The 14,340-nt window shown below is 45.8% G+C and overlaps 1 protein-coding gene across 2 annotated transcripts; it reads right to left on the bottom strand.

The window, feature by feature from the left end:
- Nucleotides 1-437: 437 nt before the first annotated feature.
- LOC125544119 (zinc finger CCCH domain-containing protein 8-like) lies at nucleotides 438-9,004 on the bottom strand. Of its 2 annotated transcripts, XM_048707695.1 has the most exons (13): nucleotides 8,656-9,004; nucleotides 7,029-7,270; nucleotides 3,494-3,547; nucleotides 3,318-3,416; nucleotides 3,186-3,242; nucleotides 3,043-3,099; nucleotides 2,666-2,878; nucleotides 2,252-2,289; nucleotides 2,091-2,143; nucleotides 1,576-1,655; nucleotides 1,449-1,502; nucleotides 1,214-1,360; nucleotides 438-864 (listed from the first exon to the last, which is right to left on the bottom strand). In XM_048707695.1, exons 1-13 carry the CDS (start codon nucleotides 8,897-8,899, stop codon nucleotides 691-693), a joined length of 1,512 nt encoding a protein of 503 aa, XP_048563652.1. In that variant the 5' UTR covers nucleotides 8,900-9,004; the 3' UTR covers nucleotides 438-690. The 2 variants fall into 2 exon arrangements, with proteins under 2 accessions (XP_048563652.1, XP_048563653.1); XM_048707696.1 differs by lacking the exon at nucleotides 7,029-7,270 and having other exon boundaries at nucleotides 8,656-8,788.
- Between the last annotated feature and the right edge of the window lie 5,336 nt (nucleotides 9,005-14,340).

Genomic DNA, 14,340 nt, shown 5'->3' on the forward strand with positions numbered 1-14,340 from the left:
ACAAACTTGGCCAGAGTTTCATCACAAGTGGGAAGACATCCAGAAGTCTCCACTCCACTCCACTGGTATCTCCAAATCATGTGGCTAGAACATCGTCATCAACAAGATAATGAAGTTACTGCATCATCCTCACCACAAGGACGCCATGGCCAGCAATGTATAGCAAGCTGAGTTTTCTCTCCCCGGCGATTAGCATCGTCCTGCAACCTCATTCAGAGCACCACATGGATACACTCAAAGCCACGCGTGTACGACATGGATACACTAACACCCTACCTATGCTGCCTTGCTGCGCCGCACCACGGCTGCAGCCATCAAAGGACGACGCAACAGAAGGCACGTGGAAAAGGTAGCCATTAATGCAAACACATGTGTAGGCAGGGGCGACGCCATGCATGCAATGCACGAGAGAGATGCCAGCCATCACGGACCCTTACTACCACGGCATGGCGACTGCACCAGCCAGACATCCATTGCTACTATCCCGCGCAAGCGAGGAACCAACGGTACACCAGATTCAGAGGTCAGCTACTAAGTAAAGCCATGACGAGTAACAACGTTAACCAACCGCGCACAGGCACAGCGTGCTCTGCTTTATCTCCTGCAGTGCTGCTGCCACTATACTATACCACAGGTCTGATGACGGAAACATGCTCGGAATGGAAATGGGGACGGGGAACTTGAGCGGGTCTAATTTTCCAGGACATAACTCAGTCCTACCACCTTCTTCTTTCCACCTTCCTTTCCTTCTCCATGCTTCGAAACCTTGGCAATGGCCTCCCCAAGGGGCGGGTGGTCAAACTTGCACTGGACGCCAAACTTGCATGCGCCGGTCTTCATGTAATAGGCACAAGCCTCAGCATCCTGCATATTACATGTCACCCAGTTTGCATCAACATTCCGTTTCGAAACAAGAAAAAAAAACAAGTTTGCATCATCATTAGAGCGAAAACAGGAACCAACGGACGGTCGGGTCCCAACTAAAATTTCATCATTCCTAGCCGTACGAGCTCATAGAAATATTTAGTTAGTTTTCAGTAATTGAGAGATCATTATGGCCAAAGGACTATTACCAACGGCTTACTACAATAAAATGGCAGCTTCACCAACCCGGCCTCGAAAGGGAATGTTTTAGCAACAAAGAGCCCCCAATACATTTATAATCCTGAATTATCAACAGGCTAGTGGGGATTATTTCATTTCTGGATGTTACCTCTCTCCTTGGAAAACCAGCAACAGTAAGCGTCACAGGTTGCTGAGACGGCTCCCACTTTGCAATGGAATCAGGTGCAGACCGATCAACTGGATGGTGAAACTTGCATTTTTCAGAAAATTTACAAAATCCTGTCTTCTTATAGAACTGCATTAACCAAAGTAAAATGAGTAAAACAGTCCAACTCATAGGGCATATGCTGCAGCAATTGGTGCACGGATGGTTATGTACATACATCACAAACAGTTTCTCCAGGCCTCTGAGGGTAGGTGATTGGCTCAGGTTCAATCTGTATTTTGCAAGAGAGCGTGTCAGTTTGTGTATTTCACAGCACCAGTTCTAACTCCTTCATTTAACCTTACCGGCACATGTGTCACGCGAAAATCAAAGCTCGGCAGGAATTTCACAGCTGGATTTAGCATCTCGCCAGGGACAACAGATGCTGCACAACACAGGAAAACAACATTAAAAAGGTGTGTACAGTAATAATAGTACAAAAAGGTTCATGTTTAAGATGCTTGTGATCAAAATCGGTACGTCTGTCTAATTCTAAGTGCAACCAGACATGGCCCAGAATGCAGCTGAAAGATTGACCGTGTAGATTTTGTGGCAAGAATAGGTTCAACTACGAATATTCAATCAAAAGCTTCCATGACCGATTTTTTTGGAGCAAAATATGACTGCAAAGCAGGTATGGTAGAAGTAGTACTGTCTGTGCCCTGCAAAGCATTTTTCTTTATCCCTAGATTATGGATTTAAACTTTACTTTTAGCATGAATTGCACAGTTAAGTGTTCGGTTCAACCAGGGCAGCACATTGTGAGTTACAGATTGAGCTAGCTGGTGATAATCATGTCCTCTGAACATAAACAACGAACCTTGAATATGTCGTTCAGGATGGTTGAACCGACATGTTCTACCATACATGCAGCTGTAGATGGATAAAGGGAAATGTGAGATCAGGATGGCCCAAGTGCATGCACAAAACCACAAACATAATAAAGTCAACTGAGAAGGTATTTGTTCAAGAAGATGGTACCTGCCCGTCTTAATATAAAATGAGCAATCAACTTCACCCTGCAATACAGGAAGAGAAAAGGTATTCAACAAGACAACCATGATGCTCATTCACTTGGATCCAGATAGCATGCATAATACACACACACACACACACACACACACACACCATCAAGATATGCCGGCATTTTGAGAAGTTCCAGAATATTACCATAACAGAACTTATAGCGAGAGCAATAGTATACGCTCATGAAGTTTTAGTTAAATATACTGGTATCGTGGAATCTCCAGAACAGATTGGCACGATTAAAAAATATATCTTGCATTACAGTGACAGGCATACAGATATCGTTTATAAACGGAAGACATATATTAGGTATAAAACAAAAATTTACAACTCTAGACAAAAAATTTAACACTTGATGAAAACACGTACTGGTCTTATAGGCATGCCCTTTGAGTTATGCTCCAGAGCAACTGGTGCTAACTTCTTTGCTGAAACTGAATCATGCACTGCACCATGGTGCCCTGCTGCTTCAGCAGTTGCTGTATTTTCAGATTCATTTCCACCACTTGAAGGTGGCTCCATATCCTTTGCATGAATGAACTTACAATTTGTTCCTAATTTGCATTTGCCTTTTGCATAGTGCTGAAGTACAGAAACACAATTCAGAACTGTTCTAGAGAGAGAGAGAGAGAGAGAGAGAGCGAGAGAGCGAGCGAGCGAGGGAGGGAGGGAGGGAGAGAGAGAGAGAGAGAGAGAGGGAGGGAGGGAGGGAGAGGGAGGGAGGGAGGGAGGGGATAGCCTTTTACCGGACAAGGTTTAGAAGGCTTCACCGGTAAGGTAGAATTACCAGAAATTAGAGACTCCTGCGGTCAAAGCACAAAACCCATGTTGACATTTAAGATTATGATGGCTCCGGTTAGCAAAAGAGAGAGGGTGGGTAGCCTCTTACCGGACAAGGCTCAGAAGGCTTCACCGGTAAGGTAGAATTAGCAGAAAATAGAGACTCCTGCAGTCAAAGCACAAAACCTACGTTGAGATTTAAGACTATGATGGCTCCAGTTAGCAACTGAAAACAACTTACTTTATCGCCTGGTCCAGCCACTGTTCTGTCATCCTTTTTCTTTGGATGGTTGAACTTGCATTTAGACCCAAACTTACACTCACCAGTCTTTACAAAAAACTGCACCATCAAGAATATCGCTATGAACATACTGGCTAGTCCGCTAGATTCTGAATAGGGGGCTATGATTAGCTTACAGGACAATTTGGTTCCCCTGGACGTTCGGGATAGGATTCCCCAGCCTTTGTACCCTGTAAAATGAGTTTTAAGCAAGCGAAATAAACTTTTGGAGGAATGAAAGACACGAGGTACAATTGCCAGGTGGTCTCAAAAGACTGAAAAACAACAAAACTGAGAAGGGAACACAAATCAGAGGTATGACAGTTTCAAGCAAGTGGTTCATATGAAAACTGGAAATTGCATTGTTTTACTTCATACCATCAGACCTATATGTTTTTCCCGTTGACTTGGGTGTGGATATTTATTCTTCAAAAGGTAGATAAGGCCAACATGCTGAAGATATATTTACTTATTTTATATAAATGGGAATGGGTGTGTTGGTGCCTGGTGGTACTTAGTACATCACTACCCTGCTCTTGCATACCAAGTCCATTTTCCACCTTCCTAAAATCAACAATGAAAAAACAAACTAGCTAAAAGTCATCTCCTTATTTCCACCTTCCTACACATTTCTCAACAGAAAATAACAATGGAACACAATGAAGCTCCTAAGAAATTAACTTGACCTTTTTGCTAAAAACATCTAAGAAAGGAGATGTGTCGTGCTGTACAGGGCTTGAAGGAGCACGGTTGTGCAGCCTCTGTGGATTGGACTGAGTAGACCATGATGGCTTATAACGATCAATACATACTTTTCATCTTTATGGTAGTTAGCTAGTATCAAGTGACAACAATAATTTGAACTGCCAGAGGAGCAATATACATGCTGCCATTTGTCCAACATGATGAGACCACGTCAACTGACCGGGGGGGAGGGGGTTCTGTATGCCTAGAGGTCAGATGAAGCGATACATTCACCGTATCAATGATGATGAGCCAGAAAGGAATGAAATATGACTATTCAAGTGCTTAGGTTAGTAGTTGGCACGTCCTATAGATACGTAAAAGAGTACATGTATCCTTGTATGATTTAGTCCGAAGGTTTGAGTCAGTACGGTGAACCGTTGAAGGGGTCGGATGGAAAAGGAGCTTAAAATCCCTGGCATGATGAAGAGGAAAATAGAAGAACTGACGATAAAAACAGCAACTAATGAAATGGCGAGAGACGGGCCAAGGGTTATCTTATGAATACACTCTTGATGAATGTGCATATGTCATACAATTAATGTGGACATGAGCCATAGCTCAGTTAACTGATTACAGATGTGTTGCATCCCACCTGCCCGGGTTCGATCCTGGATCGAGCAGTGAGTGCCTCATTTTTCTCCTCAAAGTGCAAGTTAGAACTATTAGGGCCTGTTCTGAACCTCTCCAGCTTCTGACTCCACAAAATTCGAGTGTGAAGCCGGCCCGAACGCCTAAGCTCCGTGAAGCTAGATTCACGAAGGTGAGCCCAATCGCGGTGTAAAAACATGAAGCTCCAAAAGCCCAGCTCCACGAAAGCCAGAATCAGGAATTGCCCAATATTACAACCACACTGCCACCGCCAAAGAAAACATTTGGAGCCACACGTGAAGAAAATCCCGACCCAGTACGCCACCCCTCCCCATCACAACTCTCCCTCTCGCTCGAGTGCTCGACCTAACACTCCTGCCGCCACCCCCGCTGCCATGGCCGGCTCCACCCAGTCAGCGGCCGGCGCCCCCATACACCTCCAGATCCGTATGTTCCAGGACCATCCCCGCTGGTTCCCGCCCAGAACGCCACCTCGACGCAACATCCCCATCGGCACCCAAGCATCATCCCCACCGGCACCTAACGCAGCAGGCAGGAAACATCGCCAGAGACATCGCCCCGATGGGATTGACGCCGGTGCTTGCCCCGACGCCGTTGGCAGCCATGGTGCTGCTCATGTAGATGCCCATGGCAGACCGAACTGGGCCGCCTCCAGCCGGCCCAGAATGGCGCCCAACAGGCTAGCGACCTCCTAGCTGGGCTGGAGCGTTGCAAGAAGCTAAGAACGCTTCCTAATGGTTAGAAGCTGGATGGAGAAGCTGAATCTGTGGAGTTGATGGAGTTGGGAGAGGTTCAGAACAGACCCTTAGCCTCCTACCTTTATTTTCAACAACAAAATGGTAGCATAATCCTTGCAAAAACAAAATATTGAAAAAAACTGCAAGGGAAACCCCCAAAGTATATAAAACCCAAATCGGAGTCCGTGAGGACTTGAACCCAGGTGATGGGGGTTGTATATCCACTCCCCCAACCAAGTGAGCTAAGGCCTCGGCCCCCCAAAAAACCTAATAGCCATACCCATAGTTAATTCCATTCCAGTTTGGCTCTTGGAGAGGATGCATGCTTTTGCGGATGTTGCGGACACGCCGCCAGATGCAGCGGCGATTTGCTGTCAACCCGCATAGCCCGCATAATCTATATGAATCGGTGAGGAAAACAAACTAAAACAAGAGACTGATAATCAAAGGTGGAACCGGATAGCCATCCTTTGTTCTCCTTGGCTCTCCTGATGAGGCAGGGGGTGATAAAGGTAAAGTAATCGAAGTCCGGCTGTACTCAGAGCAGAGCGGAACGAGGCCAGCTGCTCACGCTCCTCCGTCACCAGCACCTTCGGCTTCAACGGTGGCAGGCACAGCGGGCTCAAGTTGGACACAGTATCAGGACCATCAATTAGGATGCTACCTAATAAATCGTGCCATGTGATGCTAGAAATTCTCAGCAGAACAGCCCAGCGTAAACGAGCGAGATAGAAGATGTCCTGATATGTGGGTTAGACGGCGCCCACGGGACTCGCATAACTACTTCATCGTCCGCCGCATTAGTCAACAATAATGATGCGGGCAGAAGTAGCGAGAAGCGGGATAGCCGCAGCCCATCCCACTTGCAACCTGAGCTCTTGGAATGGAAGGTACCTTTACCAGATCATTCCAGTGTACCATTCAGGAGTATAAAATAATCATGATCTATAAAAAAATGGATGGTTTCCATTTAGTTCACTGTAACAGATATTTTACCTTTTCTTCCAACAGCATTCATTAATTTGCCATATCTCTACTATTAAACAGGTTCCTATCCAAAACACCAAAAGCTCCAACGTGAAATAGATATATGACCCCTGCCTACCTCGATCTATCGCATCATACCCCCCCCCCACACACACACACACACACCCACACCCACACACCCACCCACCCAGACACCCTCTCTGTTCTGCTTGCGTCGTCTCCTCTTGTAATTTGTAAATTAATTGATCTAGTATTCCAGTACAAACTAAATTTGCTACTATACTTATACCACCGATAAGGAATATCTAATCATGTTTTGAAACTAGATGTGTTTTCTGCCATGACACCCACGGAGGGGTACTTCTCTGTTTGTCAAAGAGCAGAAAGGTAAGTTAGAAAATTTTGGCAATATAATTATGGGTTAAAGGTACTTCTCACGTAAACTAGTGTGATAAACCCTATCTATTATTTTCACTGCAAGCAATTAATGGCAATACAATTGTGATTTTGGAAATAACATATACATCTTTAAAAATAGCTTACTACAAATTGACATGGAATATATAGACCTAAAAAAATGAAAGATAATCACCTCTTTCCAATTTGGAATCCCGCCCTCTGGAACCCATTGTGGATGGTCAAATTTGCAGGTTTCTTCGTACTTACATGTTCTGGTCCTCATATAGAAAGCACACTCCTTTTCCCCAGGTCGCTGTGGATAAATAGGAAGGCTGCTTTCAAGCCTAGGGCGTTTGACCATAGTGTTCGGAGAATAAAATGCATCACTCTGCCCAATAGTACTATGGCTTCCCATAATAGATTGATGATAGAGAACTATAGTAGATATACAAAAGAACTTTATTAAGCTAGTGGTATTAGAAAACCATATACTAGCAATAAATAGTGGTAATAATAATATACTGAAATGAAGAATAATGGTACAACAAGGAAACAAATATATTGATCAGCCTCACACTCCTAACCTAAACACTAATATAAGTTGAGAATGAAGCTCTAAGGTCATTTACAGGACATCATGGAAAATATCTCTTAACACCTCTAGACTTGTATAGGCACATATACAGAACACCATGGAGCAACCTCTCGAAGTCTACGAAATAGGCTTGCATTTTGTTTTCCGTAAATTTACAGATAAAGCTGTTTCAAGCTCTATCTCACTGCAACATTAAAAAAAACACGTATGGTCATCCAGTGCACGAGCACAAAATCGCTATATGACGACAACCAGGAAATTAACTTAACTGATAAGAAGTTATGCCGTCCAGCATAAAAATTATATGGTTTGCTCATCCTCATTTCATCTGTAAATTGTGTAAGACCCAAACTTCTTTTTTCTTGTACAGCTGCTAATTTCTCCTCTTTCAAGCTTCAATAATGCTACTTTAACCTTATTCTACGCGCAAGATTATGAGATGTCAGAAAAGGCCCAGCTATGCAAGGACCTGAGATGTTCTAGAGGCCAAAAGTTGACACCCTCATGAAACTAGACCACCTAGAAACCCATTGTAATCCAGAAGGACCTGCCATATAGCTCCCTCCAACTTGGATAAGCCCCCCAACAGCATTGATGTGTACAAAGGAGCAGAAGCTGCTCAAGAAATAACTATCAGAAGCTTCTCCAACTGAAAGGCCGGTGGAGCATTTTTTTTGGGGGGGGGAGGGTGAGGAGGGGGGGGGGGGGGGTGTAGAATTGCTCCAGTCATATCCTTGACAGAATGGTTTGACCTGACGTCTCACTTGTGTGGACGCTGAGGAACCGGTTAAAAACTGACTGTGAGACAGGTATGACTGCATAAGCAGAAGCACATGGCGCTGACACACTTTCTCCGTATCCACTATCTACCGTGTTCTAAGTGAAAATGCCTAGGTTTAGGTAGCTGCATGGTTCGCATAATGCGACAAACCAGTGATGTGTTCATAGATCCTAGTATGTATAGTATAGAAGCAGTAACAACACGCGGACATGATTTATGCCGAGTGCCATGCCATGTTAATGCGCGCCAAATGCCATAACCAATTGATATTTTCGGACTCGATCCCGTACCCATATAAAAATTCAGTCACGCCAGAGAAATTGGACGTTTATTTCACAACGAATATGCTGCCGCACAGGTGTAACCGGCAAAACTCGGTAGTATTATCAAATAAACGCAGTAGAACACTACCACTTAGCAGAACAGGGAATGGGCTGCTCTCACCATCTGCGGGTCGCCTCGCGCCGACATGCGGGTCGAATCCGCCGGAGGCGGAGGGGTAGGGGTAGGATGACGGGTCGCCAGCGTAGCGCGCCGCGATGAGGTCGATCTCGTAGGAAGAGTACCTCGCCGCCGCATTGTCGCCTACCCCACCACGGCCGTATGGGTGAAAAGGGTAGTCCGACATCGCCGACGCATCGTCGCCTACGCCACCGCGGCCGTACGGGTAAAAAGGGTAGCCCGACATCGCCGCCGGCGTACGAATGCGCTAGGGTTTCACGGGCTCGGGGTGGGGACTGGGGTGGGAGGCTGTTGGGTACAATTCACCTAAAGAACGAAACTCTTTGTGCTCGTTTCTTTCCTGCTTTTTTAGGAAACTACTGTATACTTTTTTTTTAGTGTTAGGAAACTAGTATTACTTTTTTTTGAGGGTTAGGAAACTATTACTTGAAAGTGGGGACTGGGGTGGGAGGCTGTTGGGTACAATTCACCCAAAGAACGAAACTCTTTGTGCTCGTTTCTTTCCTGCTTTTTTAGGAAACTACTGTATACTTTTTTTTAGTGTTAGGAAACTATTACTTGAAAAGTATCTTGTGCATTGGTGTTGGTGGTGCTACCGGTGCATTGGACACCATAAACGTATAGCGATGTTTGAGAAAATCTGAAAAAAGTGTAACAAATTGACATGCCATTGATCTATATTGTCGCAAAAATTCAAAACATTGCACGAGATAAAAGAAAATGACAAAATTAGTACCAATGTGACAATGGGTCAAATCTAAAACCCAACTTATATTGTGTACTATTCAGTGTGGATTTTATGACTTTTGTACCTCGAGCAGTATTCAAATTTTGAGTTGAAATTTGGCGACAACATAAATCGATGTTGTGTCAATGTGCTAATTTTTTCAGATTTTTCCAAACATTTTTAGACGTGCAAAAAGCGTCCGGTGCACCGGTAGCATTACAAGCACCGGTGCAACAGATGCTTTCGAACTATTACTACCTGCTTTACAATCTGCCCCTGAATTTCTAGAGACTTCTCCCTGTTGGGGAACGTAGTAATTTCAAAAAAAATCCTACGCACACTTAGGATCATGGTGATGTATAGCAACGAGAGGGGAGAGTGTGTCCACGTATCCTCATAGACCGAAAGTGAAAGCGTTAGCACAACGCGATTGATGTAGTCGTACGTCTTCACGATTCGACCGATCCAAGTACTGAACGTACGGCACCTCCGAGTTCAGCACACGTTTAGCTCGATGACGTCCCGTGAACTTTGATCCAGCAGAGCTTCACGAGAGAGTTCCGTCAGCACGACGGCGTGATGACGGTGATGATGTTGCTACCGACGCAGGGCTTCGCCTAAGCACCGCTACGATATAACCGAGGTGGAATATGGTGGAGGGAGGCACCGCACACGGCTGGAATAGATGTGTGTTCTAGGGTGCCCCCTGCCCCTGTATGTAAATGAGCAAGGGGGGAGGCGGCCGGCCAGGAGGAGGGCGCGCCAGGGAGGAGTCCTACTCCCACTCTCCTTTTCCTTGTTGGAGTAGGAGAGGGAAGGAATGGAGAGAGGAGGAGAAGGAAAAAGGGGCCCCCTCCTTGTCCGATTCGGACTAGAGGGGGAGGGGGCGCGCAGCTGCCCTGGCCGCCCCTCTTCTTCTCCCACTAAGGCCCGTGAGGCCCAATTAACTCCCCGGGGGGTTCCAGTAACCCCCGGTACTCCAGTTTTTATCTGAAACCACTCGGAACACTTTCGGTGTCCGAATATAGTCGTCCAATATATCGACATTTACGTCTCGATCATTTTGAGACTCCTAGTCATGTCCGTGATCATTTCCGGGACTCCGAACTACCTTCGGTACATCAAAACACAAAAACTCATAATACCGATCATCACCAAACTTTAAGCGTGCGGACCCTACGGGTTCGAGAACTATGTAGACATGACCGAGACACGTCTCCGGTCAATAACAAGTAGCGGAACCTGGATGCTCATATTGGCTCCTACATATTCTACGAAGATCTTTATTGGTCAAACCGCATAACAACATACGTTGTTCCCTTTGTCATCGGTATGTTACTTGCCCAAGATTCGATCGTCGGTATCTCAATACCTAGTTCAATCTCGTTACCGGCAAGTATTTTTACTCGTTCCGTAATGCATCATCCCGCAACTAACTCATTAGTCACATTGCTTGCAAGGCTTATAGTGATGTGCATTATCAAGAGGGCCCAGAGATACCTCTCCGACAATCGGAGTGACAAATCCTAATCTCGAAATACGCCAACTCAATAAGTACCTTCGGAGACACCTGTAGAGCACCTTTATAATCACCCAGTTACGTTGTGACGTTTGATAGCACACAAAGTGTTCCTCCGGTAAATGGGAGTTGCATAATCTCATAGTCATAGGAACATGTATAAGTCATGAAGAAAGCAATAGCAACATACTAAATATAACTTTATTATTGCCTATAGGGCATATTTCCTTCAGTCTCCCACTTGCACTAGAGTCAATAATTTGGATTACACGGTAATGATTCTAACACCCATGGAGCCTTGGTGCTGATCATGTTTTGCTCGTGGAAGAGGCTTAGTCAATGGGTTTGCAACATTCAGATTCGTATGTATCTTGCAAATCTCTATGTCTCCCACTTGGACTTGATCCTGGATGGAGTTGAAGCATCTCTTGATGTGCTTGGTTCTCTTGTGAAATCTGGATTCCTTGGCCAAGGCAATTGCACTAGTATTGTCACAAAAGATTTTCATTGGACCCGATGCACTAGGTATGACACCTAGATCGGATATGAACTCCTTCATCCAGACTCCTTCATTTGCTGCTTCCGAAGCAGCAATGTACTCCGCTTCACATGTAGATCCCGTCATGACGCTCTGTTTAGAACTGCTCCAACTGACAGCTCCACCGTTTAATATAAACACATATCCGGTTTGCGATTTAGAATCGTCCGGATTAGTGTCAAAGCTTGCATCAACATAACCATTTACGATGATCTCTTTGTCACCTCCATAAACGAGAAACATATCCTTAGTCCTTTTCAGGTATTTCAGGATGTTCTTGACCGCTGTCCAGTGATCCACTCCTGGATTACTTTGGTACCTCCCTGCTAAACTAATAGCAAGGCACACATCAGGTCTGGTACACAACATTGCATACATGATAGAGCCTATGGCTGAAGCATAGGGAACATCTTTCATTTTCTCTCTATCTTCTGCAGTGGTCGGGCATTGAGTCTTACTCAACTTCACACCTTGTAATACAGGCAAGAACCCTTTCTTTGACTGATCCATTTTGAACTTCTTCAAAACTTTGTCAAGGTATGTGCTTTGTGAAAGTCCAATTAAGCGTCTTGATCTATCTCTATAGATCTTGATGCCCAATATGTAAGCAGCTTCACCGAGGTCCTTCATTGAAAAACTTTTATTCAAGTATCCTTTTATGCTATCCAGAAATTCTATATCATTTCCAATCAACAATATGTCATCCACATATAATATTAGAAATGCTACAGAGCTCCCACTCACTTTCTTGTAAAATACAGGCTTCTCCAAAAGTCTGTATAAAACCATATGCTTTTATCACACTATCAAAGCGTTTATTCCAACTCCGAGAAGCTTGCACCAGTCCATAAATGGATCACTGGAGCTTGCACACTTTGTTAGTACCTTTTGGATCGATAAAACCTTCAGGTTGCATCATATACAACTCTTCTTCCGGAAATCCATTCAGGAACGCAGTCTTTACATCCATTTGCCAAATTTCATAATCATAAAATGCGGCAATAGCTAACATGATCCGTACGGACTTAAGCATCGCTATGGGTGAGAAGGTCTCATCGTAGTCAACTCCTTGAACTTGTCGAAAACCTTTTGCGACAAGTCGAGCTTTGTAGACAGTAACATTACCATCAGCGTCTGTCTTCTTGAAGATCCATTTATTCTCGATGGCTTGCCGATCATCGGGCAAGTCAACCAAAGTCCACACTTTGTTCTCATACATGGATCCCATCTCAGATTTCATGGCCTTAAGACATTTTGCGGAATCTGGGCTCATCATCGCTTCCTCATAGTTTGCAGGTTCGTCATGGTCTAGCAACATGACCTCCAGAATAGGATTACCGTACCACTCTGGTGCGGATCTTACTCTGGTTGACCTATGAGGTTTGGTAGTAACTTGATATGAAGTTTCATGATCATCATCATTAGCTTCCTCACTAATTGGTGTAGGTGTCACAGGAACCGGTTTCTGTGACGAATTACTTTCCAATAAGGGAGCAGGTACAGTTACCTCATCAAGTTCTACTTTCCTCCCACTCACTTCTTTCGAGAGAGACTCCTTCTCTAGAAAGGATCCATTCTTAGCAACGAATGTCTTGCCTTCGGATTTATGATAGAAGGTGTACCCAATAGTTTCCTTTGGGTATCCTATGAAGACACTGTAACACCCCGGATATTATTTACCTAATATGTAATCCAACTCTTGCCGTTTTTGGCATTAAGTTATTTTATTTTCTCGGGTTCGGGTTTTGTCTCCGTGTGTTGTTGTCGTTGTCATGCATCTCATATCATGTCATCATGTGCATTGCATTTGCATACGTGTTCATCTCATACATCCGAGCATTTTCCCCGTTGTCCGTTTTGCATTCCGGCGCTCCGTTCTCCTCCGGTGGTCTTTTCTACCTTTCTTTCGTGTGTGGGGGTTAAACATTTCTGGATTGGACCGAGACTTGCCAAGCGGCCTTGGTTTACTACCGGTAGACCGCCTGTCAAGTTTCGTATCATTTGGACTTCGTTTGATGGTCCAACGGTTAACCGAGGGACCGAAAAGGCCTCGTGTGTGTTGCAGCCCAACACCCCTCCATTTTGGCCCAAAACCCACCAAAACCCTCTCCATCATCTAGAGCGTTCGATCACGATCGCGTGGCCGAAAACCGCACCTCATTTGGACACTCCTAGCTCCCTCTATGCCTATAAATACACCATCCTTCCGAAATTTCGGTTCTTCTCCCCCCCGAAACCCTAAAGTTCCAGATCCGCCGCCACCGGACATGTCCGCCGCGCCGGACATTTCGTCCGCCGTCGCCCGCGGCCACTGATGGGGCGCCATGTGGCACCGCCCGGCCACCTCCGCCGCCAGCCCGCGAGGCCCGAGGCGGGCCCTTCCCGGCCCGCGTCCCTCCGCCGCCCACGTCCGCGCGAGGGAGCGCGCCGCCCGTGCCGGCCTGCCGCACCTCCGCCGCGTCGGCCTACAGCACCATTGCCGCGCCACCGCGCCTCCTCGCCGGCGGCCGCCGCTCGGCCGCGCCGCCCCACCTCGCCGCCCGCGCCACCGCGTCGCCACGTCGCCGGGAGCGACTCCGGCGAGCTCCGCTGACCTCCTCCGGCCGCCGTCCACCGCATCGGCCTCCCCGTCCTCCCTACCGTCAAGTTTTCCGGCGAGTTCAAGTTTTCCGGCGAAGATCCAGGCGAACCTCGGGATCCGCGTCAAGCAAACCCTAGATCTGGAGGTGGTATTTTTCATCTAAGTCCCCGATTCCCAGATTCAAATGCCCTTGTTCATCGTGCAGTAACTTTGCATCCGTAACTCTGTTTTGCGCGTGTAACATATCAAAATGTTTGTCTCAGAGAGCACATCATTTCATCTCATTGCATCATTTTCATTTG

Source organism: Triticum urartu, chromosome 3 (assembly GCF_003073215.2).
Source record: "Triticum urartu cultivar G1812 chromosome 3, Tu2.1, whole genome shotgun sequence".
NCBI lineage: Eukaryota > Viridiplantae > Streptophyta > Magnoliopsida > Poales > Poaceae > Triticum > Triticum urartu.

Excerpts from the sequence above, each read along its gene's own strand:
- LOC125544119 (XM_048707695.1), bottom strand. The coding sequence starts at position 8,899 with ATGTCGGGCTACCCTTTTTACCCGTACGGCCGCGGTGGCGTAGGCGAC. Across the intron at positions 2,879-3,042 it reads AGCCTTCTAAACCTTGTCCG|CACTATGCAAAAGGCAAATG; the intron begins GTAAAAGGCTAT and ends TCTGTACTTCAG. Across the intron at positions 2,290-2,665 it reads AGGGCATGCCTATAAGACCA|GGTGAAGTTGATTGCTCATT; the intron begins GTACGTGTTTTC and ends CCTGTATTGCAG.